A 23,213-nucleotide genomic window follows, 5' to 3' on the forward strand; every position below is an offset into this window, starting at 1 on the left:
ACATGGGAGGGATTCTAGTTAAACTTGGAGTCATCTGGGTACCTCTTGTACCTCATATATCCACTTGATCACCTTTTTTTTTTTTTTTTTTTGAGATGGATTTTTGCTCTTGTCCCCCAGGCTGGAGTGCAATGGCGCAATCTTGGCTCATTGCAATTTCTGCGTCCTGGGTTCAAGTGATTCTCCTGCCTCAGCCTCCCAAGTAGCTGGGATCACAGGTGCCTGCCACCATGCCTGACTAATTTTTGTATTTTTAGTAGAGATGTTGGCCAGGCTGGTCTCGAACTCTTGACCTCAGGTGATCTGCCTGCCTTGGCCTCCCAAAGTGCTGGGATTACAGGTGTGAGCCATGGTGCCCAGACTTGAACACCTTTTTTTTTTTTTTTTGAGATGGAGTCTTGCTCTGTCGCCCAGGCTGGAGTACAGTGGCACTATCTTGGCTCACTGCAAGCTCCACCTCCCAGGTTCACGCCATTTTCCTGCCTCAGCCTCCAGAGTAGCTGGGACTACAGGTGCCCGCCACCACGCCCGGCTAATTTTTTTGTATTTTTGGTAGAGACGGGGTTTCACCGTGTTAGCCAGGATGGTCTCGATCTCCTGACCTCATGATCCACCTGCCTCAGCCTCTCAAAGTGCTGGGATTACAGGCGTGAGCCACTGCACCTGGCCAGAACACCTTTTTAAAAATGTCACTTATCTCTGCCCAGCATGGTAGTGCTGAGGAGGCTGAGGCAAAGGGGATCTCTTGGGCTTAGGAGTTCGAGGCTGTAGTGTGCAGTGATCATGCCTGTAAAGTCCAGCCTGGGCAACATAGTGAGACCCCCATCTCTAAAAAAATGGTCACTTACCTTCTCTCACTTATTTTTCCTCACTGCCAGTGTCTTAATTAAGCCTTCCCTCTTATCTGTCATTAACAATTATCTTGTTTGGGCGCAGTGGCTCATGCCTGTAATCTCAGCACTTTGGGAGGCTGAGTTGGGCAGATCACTAGGTCAAGAGATTGAGACCATCCTGGCCAACATAGTGAAACCCCGTCTCTACTAAAAATACAAAAAAAATTATCTGGGCATGGTGGTGCGTGCCTGTAGTCCCAGCTACTCGGGAGGTGGAGGCAGGAGAATTGCTTGAACCCAGGAGGCGGAGGTTGCAGTGAGCCGAGATCGCACCACTGTTCTCCAGCCTGGGCAACAGGCAAGACTCTGTCTCAAAAAAAAAAAAATTATCTTATTGTACTGTATTATATTCATTGATTTACATGTATCTTTCGGGAGACTGAGTTCTTGGAAAGGTGGAGTCCTGTTTTATTCCATTTTGTACATCCTCCTACCAGAGAGGCAATATTAACATAGCGATTAAGAGTACAGCCTCTGGGTTTGAATTCTGGCTCCTCCACTTCTTTTTTTTGAGTTGGAGTCTTGCTCTGTCGACCAGGCTGGAGTGCAGTGGTGTGATCATAGCTCACTGCAACCTCCGCCTCCTGGGTTCAAGCAATTCTCCTGCCTCAGCCTCCTGAGTAGCTGGGACTATAGGTGCATACCACAGTGCCTAATTTTTGTATTTTTAGTAGAGACGGGATTTCACCATGTTGGCCAGATTGGTCTCGATCTCCCGACCTCGTGATCCACCCGCCTCGGCTTCCCAAAGTGCTAGGAATACAGATGTGAGCCTCTGTGCTCAGCCTTCTACCATTTCTTGGTTATGAGATTGGGCAAGTTAATTCCTTAATGCCTTCGTTTACACATTTGTAAATTGGGGGTAATAATGGTATCTATTTTAGAGGACTGTTATGGATATTAAATGTAAAGCGCTTGGAAAAGCATCTAGATTATAAAAAATGCTCAGTAAATACTATAGCACCTGTCCTAATGCCTTGCACCTAGTGGCTACCCAATTAATATTTGAGTCAGCTAATAGAGGGGATTCCTGAATTGGTCTAAAGATTAAACTAGTTCATCTCTAACTGCCTTTATAACTTTCACCCTAAGTTTCTGTTTTATGTCATGGCTTGGGGCCTGGTGGATTGAAGTTACACAGCAAATATGATGCTTATTTAGAAGAGCTAATACGCTTTTAAGAACTGGCTTTTGATCTGTCTGGTACTAATATATGCCATTGTGTATATTCCTGGTTAATTAGATAAGGGATGCCAGTTTTTATGCTAGATTGCCTTTGGTTTGAATGGAAACTGCAACTCATTATTTCACAGCAGGATGGCAAGCTCAGCAGTATTGCTTTTATTTTTAATTAGACAGTCATCCTGAAACGTGTCTGTATTAGCTGTGTTGGTCCATAGAAAGGATAACAGCTGAGCAGACTTGTCATGTAGATTTGCCATGTGTTTGGTATTGATACCCAGCTAATGTACTTGTCAGTATTCCCATTCTAGAAAATAAGTGGCCAGTTTTTGGGGCTACATATTACTCATAATGAATCCTTAATTTATTTTGGATTAGGTGGGGACTTTTTATGATTAAAGAAAGAAAACAATGTGATGAGGATATTGGTATATTATGTTTGCAGTCTTTTTCTACTCTTTAGGGTGTAAAAGTCCACTGAATTCTCAGAAATCTTTTTTGATGACTTTGTGGGATAATATTACCAACTTTGTGTACACATGATTTCATATTTGGATGGACATTGACAATTTTTTATTGCTGGCTGACACTTTGCCAAATCCAGCTACCTGTTGGTAGATAGCTTTCTAGTGCATTGCAGGATTAAATTTGTGTCTGGACTATTGTGAAGTTGTATCTACTTTGTTTTGGTGAAATGAAGGGGTGAGAAACAACAGATACTGTGCATTAGAATGGAAAATAGAGAATGATTGGGATTTGGCATATTTTCGCTGTCATCATGGCATCCATTCTTTAGAAAGCCTGTTTAAATCAATACTGATTTTTCTGTCTGTAGAATGTGATTGAATGACTGAAGGAAGGCTTTTGCCTCAGAGACTGGTAGAGCCATCATTTGTACACTTTTTACTCTCCCTGTTGAGGGAAGTTTGGGAATAGTAGCAGCTTTCTACATAGCTAATCCACAAATCATTTTTCACAGAAATTTGTATTTCTGAAGGAGACATGTTATAATGGGAAGTGCTTAGGTTTGAAGTGCTAGATTTGAATCCTGAGTCTCACTAGTTGTTTATATTTGGAGAAGTCATAATCTCTCAGGATTTTGACTTCTTTTTCTTTAAATTAGAGATGATAATACGTGCTTTGCAGAGTTGTCACAAAGATTAGAGACAACACACAAAACCCTTGGTAGAATGCATGGTCTGTAGTAAATAGCAGCTGCAGTTATTATTTCCAGAAGCATGTTTAGGACAGGAGTGTGGTCTGAGAGTCCTAAAAATTTCCTTGATATTTCTGAAAAGTGATTTTTGGAATTCTTACTTTGGAAAGATAAAAAAGTATAATATTGAACATAGGCTATTTAGTTCACTAACTGTTTTTTAATCGGTAGCTTTTCAAATTACTTTCCCCAATCAAAGCTTTTAATTGTATTTTCTTTGTGAAAAACAAATCAACTCCTATATAAATGAAATTAATATTTGAAAAAACAAACCTACCTATGTAGAAAAGAAAAAGTTTTGAACTTCCAAGTTTATAATATTTAAGTTGAAAACATAGTTACTAAAAAATTACTTGTGTCCTTATAAGCCACGTAATTTGGGCATTTTTGAAAGACTGCTAAATGCTATTTCCTAGTTTAAGAACAAAAATGATTAAGCTTTTCTAACACAGTGTTTCTCAGCTAGGGCACTATTGGCATTTAGGGGAGGACAATTCTTTGTTTTGTGCATTGTGGGACATTTAGCTTTCCTAGCCCCTGCCCACTAAAATACCAGTAGTGCTCATCCCACACCCCCATCATTGTGACAATAACGCCTTATGTCTTTCTGGTAATGTGATGGTAACTGTAGTTATCTCTGTTCCAAAAAAAGTATATTAATACTTTGAGGGACACTATTAGTATCAATAGATAATACTCAATAAATAAGACCAAGAGAGGTAATCCAGAGGCAGAAACCATCATAAAATGTCATATATTTGAAATAATGTATTTTCTTATTTTAAAAGTAATAATTCCCACATTTTATAAAATTGGGCTTGGTTTTAGGGTTTGTACATGTATACTTTTGCCGCCTTTTATTAGTTGTTAAAATCTGTCAGAATAAATTGACAGCCATTTATAGCTTGGTTGATTTCATTTAAAATATAGTCATTTAGTTTGCTCGCCAAGGGAGCAGAAGGCATGGTTTGGAAGTTTTCTCTTTCTCAGCACTTCCCTAAAATGGATTAATACAGTTCTTACTCCCATGGAGAGGACTCTACTTCTTACCACTCATCTCAGCTATCTAATCATTAGTATTACTTTAGCATGTGATAGGGGCTCTACACTAAATATCAGTGTTTGTTATGAGCTCTCCAATTTTATTTTTTTTTGAGACAGACGTTTGCTCTATTACTCAGGCTGGAATGTAGTAGCCCAAACACGGCTCACTGCAGCTTTGACCTCCTGGGCTCAAGCAATCCTTTCACCTTGGCCTCCTGAGTAGCTAGGACTACAGGTGTGCACCATCATGCCGGGCTAATTTTTGCATTTTTTGTAGAGACGGGGATTTCACTATGTTGCCCAGGCTGATCTTGAACTCCTGGGCTCAAGCAGTCATCCTGCCTGAGCCTCTAAAAGTGCTGGGGGATTACAGACGTGAGCCAGTGATCCCACCCAATATTTTAAGTTTGTGGACTTAAATAAGTTAGGCCATCCAAATATTCACCCATGATTTTGAAGTTTTAGCCTAAGATATATATATATTCCTAGGACCAAAAACTACGGTGGAAATTTAGCAGAATAAAAGTTTGAGAGTCTAGAGGCTTGGCTTGCACATTGGCATGCTATTTATTTGCCAAGTTGTTCTCAATCTTTTGGCTTAAGCATGCTACATAGCTGTTGCATTAGCAATAGACTTAAAAAAAAAAAAAACTGTGAAGGCCAAGCACAGTGGCTCATGCCTGTAATCTCAGAACTTTGGGAGGACGAGGCGGGCGGATCACGAGGTCAGGAGTTTGAGACCAGCCTGACCAACATGGTGAAACCCCGTTTCTACTAAAAATACAAAAATTAGCCGGGCGTGGTGGCGCGCGCCTCTAGGGAGGCTGAGGCAGGGGAATCCCTTGAACCTGGGAGGCAGAGGTTGTGGTGAGCCATGATCGCACCACTATACTCCAGTCTGGGTGACAGAGCAAGACTGCATCTTAAAAAAAAGAACAACAAAAAGGCCAGGCGCGGTGGCTCACGCCTGTAATCCCAGCACTTTGGGAGGCCGAGGCGGGCGGATCACGAGGTCAAGAGATCGAGGCCGAGATCGCGCCACTGCACTCCAGCCTGGGTGACAGAGCGAGACTCCATCTCAAAAAAAAACAAAAACAAACAAACAAACAAAAAAACCTGTTAAACTTTTTTGAAATTAAAAAAATTTAAATGCAGAAAAGAGTACAGTATAATAAATAACACCCAGAATTAACAAATATTAATTAATGAAAAATGATAAAATTAACAAATATATCATTTTGTGTTGTTTGCCATAAGTTTATTTTTCAATAAAAGGAAACAAAAATATTATTGGCAGTCCATCACTTTAACCACTTGGCCACTTCATCACGTTAAGGAAACAAAATCTTATTGGTATAGTGGATGTCTCTTTTGTTTCCCTTTCTTGTCGTTTCACTTTCTTTCCCCTGAGGCAAATACTATTATGAATTTAATGTCTTCATTTTTAGTTCATGCTTTTAGATGTTCACTATAAATATGTAATATCTTTAATAATTATAATAACAAACAGGAATTGAATGCTTATTGTTTATTAGGTACTATCCATTTAATCAATAACTTTGTGGTTATTGTAAGGATTAAATGAGTTCATAGATATAAAATATAATGTAGGCACTGTTTTTATTTTCATTTTACAGATAGGGAACTGGAGATGTAGAGAGGTTAAATAACATATCCAAGTTCATATAACTAGAAGTTATGGAGCAAGGATTTGAACCCAGATTGTTTGGCTGTAGGTGTCATAGCATTCATGACTATGCTATTCTGCTTTTCTATAATATATAATATATAATATATAATATATATTATCATTATTATTATTTGAGATAGAGTCTTGCTCTGTTGCCCAGACTGGAGTGCAGTGGTGTGGTCATGGCTCACTGCAGCCTTGACCTCCTGGGGCCCAACTAATCCTCCTGCCTCAGCCTTCTGAATAGCTGGGACTACAGGTGCACACCACCATGCCTGGTCAATTTTTTTTTTTCTTTTTCTTTTTTTTTTGAGATGGAGTCTTGCTCTGTCTCCCAGGCTGGAGTGCAGTGGCGTGATCTTGGCTCACTGCAACCTCCCCAAAGTACAGGTAACCAAAGCAAAAATGGACACATTTGATCACATGAAGTTAAAAAGCTTCTGCACAGGAAATGAAGCAGTCAACAAAGTAAAGAGACAACTCACAGAATGGGAGAAAATATTTCAAACTACCCATCTGACAAAGAATTAATAACCAGAAAATATAAGGAGTTCAGACAACTCTATAGGAAAAAAATCTAACAATCTAATTAAAAAATGGGCAAAAGATCTGAACAGACATTTCTCAAAAGGAGGCATACAAATGGGAAACAGATCTATGTAAAGTTGCTCAACATATTGATCATCAGAGAAATGCACATCAAAACTACAATGAGTTATCATTTCACCCTTAAAATGGCTTTTATTCAAAAGATAGGCAAATAATGCTAACCAAGATGTGGAGAAGAGGGAACCCTCGTTCACTATTGATAGACATGTAAATTAGTACAGCCACTATGGAGAACACTATGGAGGTCCCTCAAAATAGTAAAAATAGAGCTACAATGTGATATAGCAATCCCACTGCTGAATATATACCCAAAAGTAAGGGTATCAGTATAGTGAAGAGACGTTTGTACTCCCATGTTTATTACAGCACTGTTTACAATAGCCAAGATTTGGAAGCAACCTAAATGTTCAACAGATGAAAGGATAAAGAAGATGTGGCACCTATACAAATGGATTATTCAGCCATAAAAAAATGAGATCCTGTGCTGGGCGGGGTAGGTCACACCTGTAATCCCAGAACTTTGGGAGGCTAAGGCGGGTGGATCACAAGGTCAGGAGATTGAGACCATCCTGGCTAACACGGTGAAACCTCGTCTCTACTAAAAATACAAAAAATTAGCTGGGCGTGGTGGCAGGCGACTGTAGTCCCAGCTACTCAGGAGGCTGAGGCAGGAGAATGGCCTGAGCCTGGGAGGCAGAGCTTGCAGTGAGTGGAGATCGCGCCACTGCACTCCAGCCTGGGTGACAGAGCGAGACTCCGTCTCAAAAAAAAAAAAAGAGATCCTCTTTTTTGCAACAACATGGATGGAACTTGAGGACATCATGTTAAGTGAAATAAGTCAGGCACAGAAAGACAAACTTTGCATGTTCTTACTCATTGCTAAAGCTAAATATTAAGACAATTGAACTCATGGAGATATAGAATAGAATGATGGTTTACCAGAGGGTGGGAAGGGTAGTGTGTTGGGGGTGTTGAGTGGGAAATGGGATGGTTAATAGGTACAATAATATAGTTAGATAGAATGAATACGATTTAGTATTTGATAGCACAACAGAGGGACTACGGTCAGCAATAATTCATTGTATATTTTAGAATAACTGGGAGAGGACAGTTGGAATGTTTGTAACACAAAGAAATGATGAATGCTTGAGGTGATGGATACCTCATTTACCCTGATGTGATTATTACACATTGTATGCCTGTATCAAAATATCTCATGTACCCTGTAAATGTCTATGCCTACTATGTACACATAAAAATTAAAAAGAGTTTATATCTCAAAAATGAAAAAGTCAGTTGATGGCAAACATCAAATTGTTCAGTTTAGCAGACAACTGTGTTTCATATAGTCAATGATGTTTTATGTACTTTACATATGTTTTGTAAATTACTTTAATATATTTTATTTTTCTAAAGTTTCTTTTTTCTTTTCTCTGTTCAAATTATAATCAGCCTAGCCTTCCTCTGCACTAAAGTCTCTGTTCTTTTTTCAACCCAGATAACTAACTTAACTCCTACAACTCTCATAGTGGAAAAATACTGAGCTAAGTAATAATGAAATGGAAGAAGTTTGAGCTTTGGTGCTGGATAGAACTTGGTTCCAGTTCTGGTTCTACTAGCTCTGTATCCTTAGGCAAGTTACTTCATCTTCTGAGCCTATATTTCTTTTTCTGTAAAATGGAGATCAGACCTATCTTGCTGTTTTTTTTTTTTTTTTTTTTTTTTTTTTTTGAGACAGAGTCTTACTCTGTCACCCAGGCTGGAGTGTAGTGGTGTGATCTGAGCTCACTGCAATCTCTGCCTCTCGGGTTCAAGGGATTCTCAAAGTGCTGGGATTACAGGTGTGAGCCACCGTGCCTGGCCACATTTTGAGATTAAATGAAGAAATGCTTTTAAAATTCCTGATGTTTGGAAAAAAAAAACACAGTGGCCAGGTGCAGTTCACACCTGTAATCTTAGCACTTTGGGAGGCTGAGGTGGGAGGATCACTTGAGACCAAGAGTTCAAGACCAGCCTGGGCAATATAGTGAAACCTTGTGTTTCAAAAAAAAAAAAAAAAAGCTGTTATGACCCATGACTCTGGGTTTTAAACAAGCTCCTCAGGTAGTTTGAAGCACATTATCAACAGACATACTTTGAGAAATGCACTACCCTTGGCTCCTTGGTTTCAAGTCTAGCTTTGCTAGTAAATAGGTTATAGCATTAACTTTTAGCATTTCCACTTTCTGGGCCTTATGTTTCTTCAAATATAAAATGAATGACTGAAGTTGATGTTTTCTACTGGCTCTAAAATTAAGAAAATTTGGTTTTTAAAATTATTATTTTTTTTTAATGATGGGGGTCTTGCTGTGTTGCCCAGTCTGGTCTTGAACTGGCAGGCATGATGGCACATGCCTGTAGTCCCAGCTACACAGGTGGCTGAGGCAGGAGGATTGCCTGAGCCCAGGAGTTTGAGGCTGCAGTGAGCTGTGATAGCATCATTGCACTCCAGCCTGGGCTTGGATTACAGGAATGAGCCCCTGCACCCAACCCTATTTTATTTTATTTTTATTATTTAATTTATTTACTTTGAGACAGAATTTTGCTCTTGTTGCCTAGGCTGGAGTACAATGGCATGATCTCGGCTCAGTGCAACCTCCGCCTCCTGGGTTCAAGCAATTCTCCTGCCTCAGCCTCTCGAGTAGCTGGGATTACAGGTGACCACCACAACGCCCAGCTAATTTTTTTGTATTTTTTTTTTAGTAGAAAGAGGGTTTTGCCATGTTGGCCAAGCTGGTCTCGAACTCATGACCTCAGGTGATCTGCCTGCCTTGGCCTCCCAAAGTGCTGGGATTTTACAGGTGTGAGTCATCGTGCCTAGCCTCTATTTTATTTTTAAAATTCCATTTATATTTTAGATTCAGGAGGTATGTATGCAGATTTGTTACAAGGGTATATTGTGTGGTGCTGAGGTTTGGGCTTCTATTGATCCCACCACCAAAATAGTGAACATAGTACCCAATAGGGGGTTTTTCAGCCCCTGCCTGTCTCCCTCATTTTGGGGCCTCCAGTGTCTGTTGTTCCCATCTTTATGTTCGCGTGAACCCAAGATTTAGCTCCTAGTTATAAGTGAGAACATGTGATATTTGGTTTTCTGTCTCTGCGTTAGTTCATTTAGAATACTGGCTTCCAGCTGCATCCATATTGCTGCAAAGGACATGATTTCATTCTTTTTTGTGGCTGCAAATTTTTTGTCTTATAACCCTAAATTTTTTTGAGACAAGGTCTTGCCCTGTTGCCCAGGCTGGAGTGCAGTGGTGCTATCACAGCTCACTGCAGCCTCAAACTCCTGGGCTCAGGCAATCCTCCTGCCTCGGCCACCTGTGTAGCTGGGACTACAGGCGTGTACCATCGTGCCTGGCTAATTTTTACATTTTTTCATACAGACGAGGTCTCACTGTGTTGCCCTGACTGGTCTCAAACTCCTGAACTCAAGTGATCCTCTTGCCTTGGCCTCCTGAAGTGTTAGGATTACAGGTACAAGCTACTGTGGCCAGCTAACCCTAAATTTTTGTTCTTGTGGATATAAATATTTGGTCTGGTGGTGCTGATGCCACTTTTTGGCATAGGTTCAATAGAGGTACTTAAATGTTTTGTTATTTGGGAACTCAGAGTATTCTTCCTTCTTTGAAGATTGTGGTAGAACTAGATTAACTAGATTCAGGGAGATCGCATGGAACCTCAGGATGCAGTTAGGCCTTAAGAATTGGGGATTAGAGCAGAACAGGGAGTTCAAAAAGTTCCCTTTTTTTTCTTTGAAAATTGGCCTCAATCTCTTGACTTCTTCTGGCTTCCAGGCTGTATTATAGAAAATGGCCCTGGCCAACAGCTCCTGATTTTACATGACTTCTATTTTAGAAAGCCGCCATATTGAGACTGGACTATCTTAATTCCAATTGCACATTGCCAGGAAAGAAACTGTGGTTGTACACACTGGGTACAGTGCTGACTTCTGGCAATGGGTAAGGAGGCAGACTCATGTTGCTAAGATGGCCCTGGGATTCCTGCCACTTTTCTTTGAGTTGCAGAGCTGGTTAGAAGTGGTGGTGGTAAACTGAGTAGGTATCCACCTCCTTTATGAAAGCATTTCACTAATTGAGGAGTCACAATGTTGTATTTTGCATAGAACCCTTACAATTGAGTCTCATGGAAAAAAGCAGAAATAGGGAGAGACAGGCTAAAAGAAAAAGTAGGCTTGTGCTTTTATTCTTAGTTATGTACCAGATGGGATGGAGCCTTCTATAGTTACTTCTACTGGACTGTGCTTTTTCATCAACAGTGAATTTTTAGATTGCTTTTGGATATAGTTTTCTTTTTTAAAAATTATATAATACATAATTTTGAAGTCTCCTTGTAATGTTTGTTTTATATATTTGGAATTAATTTTTGAAATAAAGAAAATATATGAGGCTATAAAGGGTATTGGTAGAAAGAAGCACAGGCTTTTGAATCAGACAGGCTTTGCACTTTTTTTTTTTTTTTGTCTGAGACAGTGTCTCACTCTGTTGCCCATGCTGGAGTGCAGTGGCATGATCTCGGCTCACTGCAACCCCTGCCTCCTGGGTTCAAGTGATTCTCCTACTTCAGCCTCCTGAGTAGCTGAGATTATAGGTGCTTCCCACCATGCCTGGCTAATTTTTGTATTTTTAGTAGAGATGGGGTTTCACCACGTTGGCCAGGCTGGTCTCAAACTCCTGACCTCAAGTGATCCGCCTGCCTTGGCCTCCCAAAGTGCTGGGATTATAGGCGTGAGCCACTGCACCCAGCTTCCATTTTAATTTTATCTCTGCCTTTTAGTGACTGATTTCTTGATCCCTCTGTGAAATGAACATAATAATCCTTATATCATGGATTATCTGAGAATCAAATGACATGATGTATGTCAAGCTCTTATACTATGTTTCCTGGAAAGTAGGTGCTCAATGAATGGTAGATATTATCATTGTTATTTTGTTACTTAGAATGTAATTGGTGATCTTCATGATACTCTACTCATGGTAAAGACTGATTATATCTTGGGCTTTAAATATATCAGTGTTATTTGAGGGTAAAGACATAAAGCGTTTTTTAAATCTGAAAACCAGGAACTAGAATGTGAAAGGAAATATTTTTGCATTGAGTATTTATTGCTTTGCATGTATTTATTCATTAAAGATTTCAGTGGAAATTTTTTTGATCTCTTTAGTGTCAAACCAGAAGAGAAGTAAAATTCAACAAAAATTTATGTGTGGAGTTCCTTCTTAAAAGAAGAAAAAAGTGATTATTTAGACTATGGATCGGAGCAAACGGAATTCAATTGCAGGATTTCCCCCACGTGTGGAGCGTCTTGAAGAGTTTGAAGGAGGTGGTGGAGGAGATGGAAATGTGAGCCAGGTGGGAAGAGTTTGGCCATCTTCGTATCGAGCTCTTATAAGTGCCTTTTCCCGACTGACGCGTTTGGATGACTTCACCTGTGAAAAAATAGGGTCTGGCTTCTTTTCTGAAGTGTTCAAGGTGAGTGATTCTTCAGCTTTTCTCATAGTGTCTTGCTGTGGTTACATTTACTGCAGGTTGATAGTTGTGTTTAATTAGGATGTAGGATTTGCCTAATAAAGGTGCTGTGGATCTTGAACACTGTTCTAAATTCTCCTTTCAAGCTATTTATTAACTTATATTAAGATATTTTGTTTGAATCCCCAAAATAATGTGCTGGTTAAAAATTCAAATAACATAGGAGTCTCTTCCACCTCACCTCTACCCCCAGCCACACGTGTGTATGCATCCACACATACATTCTCCAGTAATAACCACTGTTAACAATTCAGTATGTATACTTCTGGACTCTTTCTGTGCGTATACATATATTAGGCACACACCTTATATACATATATAAAAATTATATATATACACACCCACATATATAGTTTTTGTTTGCTTATCTTCAGTAAAATTGATAGCTGGGTACAATGGCATGCACCTGTAGTCCGAGCTACTCAGGAGGCTGCTTGAGGCTGTGAGTTTGAGAGCAACCTGGGCAACATAGCAAGGCCCTGTCTCAAAAAAATATGAGCCCATAATGCTCCTAAGCAATCATATTTCCCTAGTTCACTCACTCCCTCAAGAGAGTATTTTGTACCTTTTCTTCTCTCATCAAATCCCAGTATTTCCTCTCTAGTCCTCATTGTCAGTAATTAATGAATTGCTTCCGAATTCACTGAGAAAATTGAAGCAAGCTGAAGAGAACTTCTGCAGACTCCCATTACTACCAATAGCTATCAACACACATCTTTACCCAGTTACTTGGCCTTTATACCTTGTGCTATGGATGAACTACCTATGCTCCTAAGTCCATTATTTCTGTTTATATTGTACGTTCCATTTCCACTTGCCTACTAATAGGCATTGCCTAAGAAATTCTCCCCTCTCTTTTCTACATTGTATTTTCAGTGCTAAGTATTACCATTAACATGTTAAAAAAATTCTTTTAAGGAAAAAAAAACAAACATTTTGGCTCTGTTATTTCCCCTTTATTTTATTTTATTTTTATTTTTTTGAGATGGAGTCTCACTCTGTCACCCAGGCTGGGGTGCAGTGGCACAATCTTGGCTCACTGCAACCTCTGCTTCCCGGGTTTAAGCAATTCTCTTGCCTCAGCCTCCCTAGTAGCTGGGATTACAGGTGTCTGCCACCACACCTGGCTAATTTTTATATTTTTAGTAGAGACAGAGTTTCACCATTTTGGCCAGGCAGGTCTTGAACTCCTGACCTCAAGTGATCTGCCCACCTCAGCCTCCCAAAGTGCTGGGATTACAGTCATGAGCCACCATGCCTGACCTATTTTATTCTATTATTTTATTTTATTTTTTGAGACAGGGTTTCGTTCTGTCACTCAGGCTAGAGTGCAGTGTGGTGTGATCATGGCTTACTGCAGTCTTGACCTCCCTGGGCTCAGATGATCCCTCCACCTCAGCCTCCAGAGTAACTGGGACTACAGTTGCATGACACCATGCCTAGCTAATTTTTGTATTTTTTGGAGAGTTGGGGTTTCACCTTGTTGCCCAGGCTGTTCTTGAACTCCTGGGCTCAAGTGATCAGTCTGCCTTGGCCTCCCAAAGTGTTGGGATTACAGGTAAGAGCCACCACACCCAGCCCCTATTGTTTCTTTTATTAATATGTATACTTTCCCATGTCTTTTTTTTTTTTTTTTGGACCAAAACAACTCCATAGAATTGTCTCTATGTACCATTTCCAGCTTCTTTCTTTCTAGTGTGTCTTCCTCTAAAGTACTTTTTATTGCAGTAAAATATATATAACATAAATTTACCATCTTAGCCATTTTTTAAGTGTACAATTCAGTGTCATTAATTACATTTACAATGTTGTACAACCATCTTCATTATCCTTTTCCGGAACTTTCTCATCATCCTAAACAGAATCTCTGTATCCATGAAATATTAACTCACTAATTCTCCCTTCTGTAACTGTAAATAGGTTCATTGCCCAATGCACACAGCAAGTCAATAAGCTGAAACACCAGGTTGCAGCACAGAAAGGTTTAATCATAGGGCCGCCAAATGAGGAGATGGAGGAAAACCTCAAATTCATCTTCCCAGGAGACTGGGGCTAAGGTTTTTTAAGGGTTTTGAAGTGGGCCGAAATGTGGCAATTGTTTATTTGTTTTTTGTTTTTTTTTTTGAGACGGAGTCTCGCTCTGTCGCCCAGGCTGGAGTGCAGTGGCACAATCTCGGCTCACTGCAAGCTCTGCCTCCCAGGTTCACGCCATTCTCCTGCCTCAGCCTCTCCGAGTAGCTGGGACTACAGGCGCCCGCCACCACGCCCGGCTAATTTTTTTGTATTTTTAGTAGAGACAGGGTTTCACTGTGGTCTCGATCTCCTGACCTCGTGATCCGCCCGCCTCGGCCTCCCAAAGTGCTGGGATTACAAGCGTGAGCCACCGCGCCCAGCCAAGCAATTGTTTATTTGTTAAAGAGTGGTGGCGGGCGCCTGTAGTCCCAGCTACTCAGAGAGGCTGAGGCAGGAGAATGGCGTGAACCCGGGAGGCGGAGCTTGCAGTGAGCCGAGATCGCGCCACTGCACTCCAGCCTGGGCGACAGAGCGAGACTCCGTCTCAAAAAAAAAAAAAAAAAAAAAGAGTACAGGGTGAAGTCATGGGACAGGGAGATGAAGAAGCTGTATTCTCTTGCAGATCCTGTTCCTCTGTGGGGGTCTTCAAACTGGTTGCTGGAATTCAGGGGTCTGAAAAACATATTAAGCAATCCTTAAACAAAAGCCTTATGATTATAATGTCAGAGATCCTGTTATAGGAAAGATGGGAATGGAAATAACATCTTAAAGTTTTATGACCCTAATATCAGAAATCCTATTCTGTAGGAACAATAGGGATGCAAATAGTATCTAGTGCTATATGACTTTTAGCAACTAGGAAGTGGGCCAAAGTGCGGCCTGATTAATGCTTAATTATATTTCTGTCCAGAACCTGGCATGCACTTCTTGTGAACCCTGTGGGGGCAGTTTCACTCCCACCCACTAATATCTTCTACTTTCTGTTTTTATGAATTTGCTTATTCTAGGTACCTTATATAAGTGGATTAATATAATATTTATCCATTTGTGTTAGAGTTAATTCACTTAGCATAATGTTTTCAGGGTTATTCATGTTGTAGCATATATCAGAATTTCATTCCTTTTTATGGCTAATATTGCATTGTATGTATATGTTATATTTTATCTGTCAATGGTTGGGTTGTTTCCACCTTTTGGCTATTGTGACTAATGCTGCTATGAATATTGATATACAAGTATCTATTTGATTCTTTGCTTGCAATTCTTTTGGGTATTTAGCTGTAAATAGAATTGCTGAGCCATATAGTAATTCTATGTTTAATTTTAAGAAAAGATTATGGCAAAATACATACAAAATTTATCATTTTGGCTGGGCATTGTGGTTCATGCCTGTGCCAGCACTTTGAGAGGCCAAGACGGGAGGATTGCCTGAGCCCAGGAGTTTGAGACCAGCCTGGGCAACATGACGAAACTCTGTCTCTGGGGGGAAAAAAAAATAAAAAATAAAATAAAATTTTTTTCTTACTATCTTAAAAGTTTTTAATTATGTTAAGTACATACTTAACACAACTGTTAAGTATGTACACGTGGTTGTGCCTCCAAACTCCAGAACTTTTTCATTTTGCAAAACTGAAACTCTGTACCCATTAAACAACTCCCCATTTCTCCATTCCCCCCAACGCCTGGCAACCACTATCCTACTTTATTTCTAAGAGTTTGACTACCCTAGATATCTTATGTAAGTGAAAACATACAGTATTTGTTTTTTTTTGACTGCCTTATTTCACTTAGTCAATCTATGTTTAACTTTTTGAGGACCCACCAGACTGTTTTCCATAGTGGCTGTGCCATTTTACAGTTCTATCAGCAATACGTAAGCGTTCCAGTTTCCCCAGGTGCTCACTGGCACTTATTTTCTTTTTCATGGTAATCATCCTATTTGATGTGAAAAGTGGTATCTCATTGTGGTTTTGATTTGCATTTTTCTAAACGACTAGTGATTTTGAGCATCTTTTCATGTGCTTATTGACCTTTTTTGTATATCTTCTTGGAGAAATGTATATTTGAATCCTTTGCTCATTTTTGAATTGCATTGTATTTATATATTTTATATATAGGGAATATTTATCCCTTACCAGATATATGATTTGCAAATATTTTCTCACAATTTGTAATTTGTCTTTTCACTCCCATGATGGTGTCCTTTTTTGCACAGAAATTTTAAATTCTGATTAAGTCAAATTAATTTTTTCTTTTGTTACCTTTTGCTTTTGGTGTCAATCCAAGGAATCATCACCAAATCCAATATCATTAAGATTTTCCACAATGTTTTTCTTCTAAGAGTTTTATAGTTTTAGCTCTTACATTTAGGTTATTGATAATTTTAAGTTAATTTTTCAATATGGTATAAAGTAAGGGTCCAATTTCATTCTTTTGCTTGTGGATACCAAGTTTTACAAGCACTGTTTGTTGAAAAGACTGTCCTTTCCCCATTGAATGGTTTTGGCACCCTTCATGTCACAGTCAATTAACCATGTTAGCGAGGGTTGATCTCTCTCTCTCTCTTTTTGTTTGTTTGTTTGTTTTTTTGAGACAGGATCTCATTCTGTTACCTAGGCTGGAGTGCAGTGGTGCTATCTCACTGCAGCCTTGACCTCCCAGACTCAAGTGATCCTCCCACTTCAGTCTTCTGAGTAGCTGGGACTACAGACACACACCATCATGCCTGGCTAATTTTTGTTATTTTTTTGTAGAGTTGTGGTTTCACCATGTTGCCTAGGCTGGGCTTGAACTCCTGGGCTCGAGTGATCAGCCTGCTTCTGCCTCCCAAAGTGCTGGGATTACAGGTATACACCACCGTGTCCAGCCTCTTTTTTTTTCCTTAGAGACAGGGTCTCACTTTGTCATCCAAGCAGCAGTGCAGTGGCGTGATCATAGCTGACTGCATCCTCCTGGACTCAAGTGACTCTCCCATCCCAGCCTCCCAAGTAGCTGGGATTACAGGCATGTTACTGTCACGTCAGCTAATTTTAAAGTGTTTTGTACAGATGGAGTCTTGCTCTATTTTTTTTTTTTTTTTTTTTTTTTTTGAGACAGAGTCTCTCTCTGTCGCCCAGGCTGGAGTGCAGTGGCGCGATCTCAGCTCACTGCAAGCTCCGCCTCCCGGGTTCACACCATTCTCCTGCCTCAGCCTCCCGAGTAGCTGGGACTACAGGCCCCTGCCACCACACCTGGCTAATTTTTTGTACTTTTAGTAGAGACGGGGTTTCACTGTGTTAGCCAGGATGGTCTCGATCTCCTGACCTCGTGATCCACCCACCTTGGCCTCCCAAAGTGCTGGGATTACAGGCGTGAGCCACCGCGCCCGGCTGAGTCTTGCTCTGTTGCCCAGGCTGATCTTGAATTTCTGGACTCGAATGATCCTCCTGCTTCAGTCTCCCAAAGTGCTGGCATTATAGGCATGAGCCCCTGCACTCGGCTTTTTTTTTCTTCTTTTTTTGAGACAGGGTCTTGCTATGTTGCCCAGCCTTGTCTTGAACTCCTGGACCTGGGCAATCTTCCTGCCCCCGCCTCCCAAAGTCCAAAATGCTGGGATTATAGGCATTAGCCGCCGTGCCCAGGCTTTTTCTTAAGATGGGGTCCCTGTCTGTGTTGCCTAGGCTGGTCAAACTCCTAGCCTCAAGCAATCTTCCTGCTTCAACTTCCTGAGTTGTTAATTCATTTTAATTTTTGTACTCTGATTGTTAGTGAAGTCCTTTTGTTTATTGGTCATTTATAAAACTTGTTCACTTATATTCTTACCTGCCTTCTTCTGTTGTGTTGATTTTTTTTGTAGTTCTTTACATATCCTGATAGTAATTCTTTTTTTGAAGTCATTATTATGTTAATTTGGCTTCTAGATACTTTCTTATTCAAGCTACCATTGCATTTCACAGTGAAAAACACAAAGCCTGTCCAATATATTTGCATACATTTAATGCAGAATTTGATCCCAACACTGTAATCAATAAACATCTAGGAAAATGTGGTGAATATTACTGATAAAGTAATGGGAAGTAACTGAAGAATTTTGTGCAGCCTGAGTTTTAACTAAGACTTAATTTTTAATTAAAAGCAAAACTTAATTTTCGAAAGAGTTTGCCCCTCCAAAAAAACCCAGATTAGATAGCTTCTAAACTATATTAAATTATACCAAATAAATTTTTTTTTTTTAAGACGGAGTCTTGGTCTGTCTCCCAGGCTGGAGTGCAGTGGTGTGATCTTGGCTCACTACAGCCTCTGCCTCCTGGATTCAAGTGATTCTCCTGCCTCAGCCTCCTGAGTAGCTGGGATTACAGGCACCCGCCATCATGCCTGGCTAATTTTTATATTTTTGTAGAGACAGGGTTTCACCATGTTGCCCAGGCTGGTCTTGAACTCCTGACCTCAGGTGATCTGCCTGCCTTGGCCTCCCAAAGTGCTGAGATTACAGGTGTGAGCCACTACTCCTGGCCACCAAATAAAGATTTTAATTATTATAAAACAAAGGTTCGTGCTTCAAAGAAACACCACCTCCACAAATGTCAAGCCAGTTCAGGTGCTGCCAATAGAATCCTAAAGAGTGATGTCTCTGGCTCATGTGAACAATTTCCACAGTGCATGCGCTTCGAGGACAATTCAGGCCCTAAGGCAGACCATGCTCTACAGAGCTGCCCCTTCACCACCCCAGTTACCACCCTACCTTGTGCTGGGCAGGCAGCACGTGGCTAGGAATGCTGCCTCCCTCAGGCTTCCCAAATCAAATCAAGGGCACATATGGCTCAGCCACACTTTTGCACTCATATTTACACATACTTCTGCTTAACTTTACCCCTGAAAAATCTTAGACGGTTTGCCGTCCCCTGCCCCAGATGAGTTACATGGATGTAGCAATGGACACATCCTCAAACACAGCATGAAAAGGGCACAGAAAGACTCCGGTCCAGCCCACTCCCACTTCAAAATAATTTGGCCCTGGGTTCTTCCTTTAAAAACACAAGTAGAGGCCGGGCGCGGTGGCTCACGCTTGTAATCCCAGCACTTTGGGAGGCCGAGGCGGGCGGATCACGAGGTCAGGAGATCGAGACCACGGTGAAACCCCGTCTCTACTAAAAATACAAAAAAATTAGCCGGGCGTGGTGGCGGGCGCCTGTAGTCCCAGCTACTCGGAGAGGCTGAGGCAGGAGAATGGCGTGAACCTGGGAGGCGGAGCTTGCAGTGAGCCGAGATTGCGCCACTGCACTCCAGCCTGGGTGACAGAGCGAGACTCCGTCTCAAAAAAAAAAAAAAAAAACACACACACAAGTAGATATAAACTCTTAACTATAAAATCATGAATCTATGGAACTTTAGAATAATTAACAGCTCCCAACACTAAAGTCCAGCTGTAAGGCAGTGTTTGTCCATGCTGATGAGGCACCATCAGCACCAAACCCCAGACTCCAGTGTGCTGGGGACGTCTGACGCCTGCCTGATAGTAATTCTTTATTACCTATGTTGCAAGTATTTTCTCCCTGCTCATCTTTTATCATTTTAGTTTTTATGTAGTTAAACCTCGGCTTGGCAGTGGTGGCTTACACTTGTAACCCCAGCACTTTGGGAAGCTAAGGCAGGAGGATTGCTTGAGCCCAAGAGTTCAAGACCAGCCTAGGCAACAGTGAGACCCCCGTCTCTAAAAAAAGAAAAATAAATAAATAAATACAAAATAAACCTATCAGTCTTTTCATTTACAACTTGTGGATTTTGCATATAGCCTAAGAGGTTTTGAAAATATTGTTTTCCTCATGCTTTTATGGTAGATTTCATTGAATATAAGATGCCATTGATTATAAGATGTACTTCTTGCCAATTAAACTATGACAATTCACATTACTTAGAAGTTTAATTTTTTATTTAAGAGGCCTTTATGGACTTGATGCAGCATAGTTGTGGGTTTTGTGAGTCTCGTTTTGTTGCCCAGGGTAGAGTGCAGTGGCGCGATCTCAGCTCACTGCAGCCTCGACCTCCCGGGTTTAAGCAATTCTCCTGCCTCAACCTCCCAAGTAGCTGAGATTTCAGGCTCATGCCACCACGCCCAGCTAATTTTTGTATTTTTACTAGAGACGGGGTTTCACCATATTGGTCAGGCTGGTCTTGAACTCCTGACCTCAGGTGATCCACCCGCCCTGGCCTCCCAAAGTGCTGGGATTACAGGCATGAGCCACTGTGCCCAGCCTATTAATTTTAAAAAATTAATTCTTCCATATTCTGCTATAGAACTTTTATAATTTTAATTTTCATATTTAAATTTTTGATCCATTCGGAATTTATCCTAGTATAAGGTATAAAACATTGATCCAATTCTATTTGCTCATCAGATGACTACCTAGTTATGTTAACGTCTTTTGACTAGTTCATCTTTTCCTTACTAGTTTAAGAAAATATCTCTATCATACACTAAATTAGCATATATATTTGAGCCTACTTCTGGATTTTCTGTTTTATTCCATTGTTCTGTCTATTTAAATGTTAATCACACCAGAATTCAAGGATAAAAATGAAATTTCAACCCACTGGGGGGAGAGTAAACTAATTAAAAAATTGTATTTAGACAATTAACTATCTGAAAAATGATAAAATTAAATGTTTATACCTAATTTCAAACACTGAAATAAACTCAAGATGAGTTAAGCATAAAAAACTGTCTACTACATTTCATCATTTCTAACACTTTCACTATTTTGAAATTGAGATGTCTTAAAATTACTTCCAGGCACCTGTACATGTGCATCAAAACTTGTAAAATGGGTGTCAGTGGTTAAAGAAACACCTGGATATAATAATGTAGCAATCTCTTAAGAAATTATGCATCACCACACTCTTGATAGCATGAAATTAATTAATTGATTTATGTATTTGTTTATCCTCCATGCTTTTTCATGGCTTAATAGCTCATTGCTGTTTAGCACTGAATAATATCCCATTGTCTCAATCTGCCACAGCTTATCTGCTCACCTATTGAAGGACATCTTGGTTGCTTCAATATGTTGACAATTATGAATAAAGCTGCTGTCAACACGCATGTGTGGGGTTTCTTTGTGGACGTCAGTTTTCAGTTCATTTGGGTAAATATCACAGAGTGCAATTGGTGGATTGTATGGTAAAAATATGTTTAGTTTTATAAAAAACTGCCACACTCTTCCAAAGTGGCAGTACCATTTTGCATTCCTTTTTTTTTTTTTTTTTGAGACAGAGTCTCGCTCTGTCACCCAGGCTGGGGTGCATTGGTGTGATCTCGGCTCACTGCAACCTCTGCCTTCCGGGTTCAAGCAATTCCCTCCCTCAGCTTCCCAAGTAGCTGGGATTACAGATGTCCACCACCACGCCTAGCTAATTTTTGTATTTTTAGTAGACATGGGGTTTCACCATCTTGGCCAGGCTGGTCTTGAACTCCTGACTTTGTGATCCACCTGCCTCAGCCTCCACAGTGCTAGGATTGCAGGCGTGAGCCACCGCGCCCTGCCCCATTTTGCATTTCAACCAGGAATGAGTAAAGAGTTCCTGTTGGTCCATATCCTTGTCAGTATTTGATGTCAGTGTTTTGGATTTTGGCCATTCTAATTGGTATATAGTAGTATCTCATTGTTATTTTAATTTTCAAATATCTAATGGTGTATGATATAGTTTGGATGTTTGTTCCTTCCAAATCTCATGTTGAAATGTGATTCCCAATGTTGAAGGTGGGGCCTAGTGGGAAGTGATTGGATCATGGAAGTAGATCCCTCATGAATGGTTTAGTACCATCCCGCTGGTGATAAGTGAGTTCTTGCTCAGTTTGTTCATGTGACATCTGGCTGTTTAAAAGAATCTGGGACCTCCCCCTCCTCCCTGTCTCTTGATCTCACTCTCCCATGTGACATGCTGCCCCCACCCCGTCACCTTCCTCCATGATTGTAAGCTTCCAGAGGCCCTCACCAGAAGTGGATGCTGGCACTGTGTTTCATATACAGCTTCCAGAACCGTGAGCCAATTAAACCTCTTTTCTTTATAAATTACTTGATCTCAGATATTTCTTTATAGCAATGCAAGAATGGCCTAACACAACATATGATGTTGAATATTTTTTCAAATACTTACTTGCCATCTGTATATCTTATTTGGTGAGATATCTGTTCAATTTTTTAATCAGGTTGTTTTCTTTTTTTTTTTTTTTTGAGACAGGGTCTCACTCTGTCTCCCAGGCTGGAGTGCAGTGGTGTGGTCATGGCTCACAGAAGCCTTGAATTACCAAGCTCAAGTGATCCTCCCACCTCAGCCTCTTGAGTAGCTGAGAGTACAAGTGTGCATTAGCATGCTTGGCTAATTTTTGTATTTTTTTGTAGACACAAGGTCTCTACCAAAAACACACACACACATACACACACACACACACACACACACACATTGAGTCTTCCTATCCATGAATGTGAAGTATCTCTCCATTTTATTTAGTTCTTTGATGTCTTTCATCAGAGTTTTGTGGTTTTTCTCATATAGATCCTGTATATACAAGTCATAATGACATTTCAGACAATGATGGACTGCATATAAAATGGTGGTCCTATAAGGTTATAATAGAGAGGGAAAATTCCTGTGACCTAGTGACATTGTGTACCTGTTGTAACATCGTAGTGCAATGTATTACCCGTGACGGTGGTATTGTGGGTGCTAATAATCCTACCACAGTGCCAGTTGTATAAAGTATAGCACATATAATTATGTACAGAACGTAATACTTGATAAAGATAATAATTGACTATGTTAATGGTTTATATATATACTACATTATACTTTTAATTGTTATTTTAGAGTGTACTCCTATTTATTAAAAAAAAAAGTTAACTACAAAACCATCTCAGGCAGGCCCTTTAGGAGATATTCCAGAAGAAGGCATTGTTATCATAGGATATGATAGCTCCATATGTGTTATTGTCCCTGAAGA

General features: G+C 40.3%; 1 protein-coding gene across 9 annotated transcripts in view; it reads left to right on the top strand.

Moving 5' to 3' along the window:
- Positions 1–23,213, top strand: part of TESK2 (testis associated actin remodelling kinase 2) — a 145,622-nt gene that overhangs the window by 16,745 nt on the left and 105,664 nt on the right. For 8 of the 9 annotated variants that reach the window (XM_055254613.2, XM_055254614.2, XM_055254618.2 and 5 more), the window contains one exon: positions 11,859–12,166. In XM_055254613.2, the coding sequence (XP_055110588.1) occupies positions 11,945–12,166 (222 nt within the window). In that variant the 5' untranslated portion in view covers positions 11,859–11,944. Of the gene's footprint in view, positions 1–10,059; positions 10,151–11,858; positions 12,167–23,213 lie in introns of all 9 variants that reach the window. The other variant, XM_063627646.1, reaches the window with a different exon arrangement.

Source organism: Symphalangus syndactylus, chromosome 12 (genome assembly GCF_028878055.3).
Source record: "Symphalangus syndactylus isolate Jambi chromosome 12, NHGRI_mSymSyn1-v2.1_pri, whole genome shotgun sequence".
Lineage (NCBI taxonomy): Eukaryota > Metazoa > Chordata > Mammalia > Primates > Hylobatidae > Symphalangus > Symphalangus syndactylus.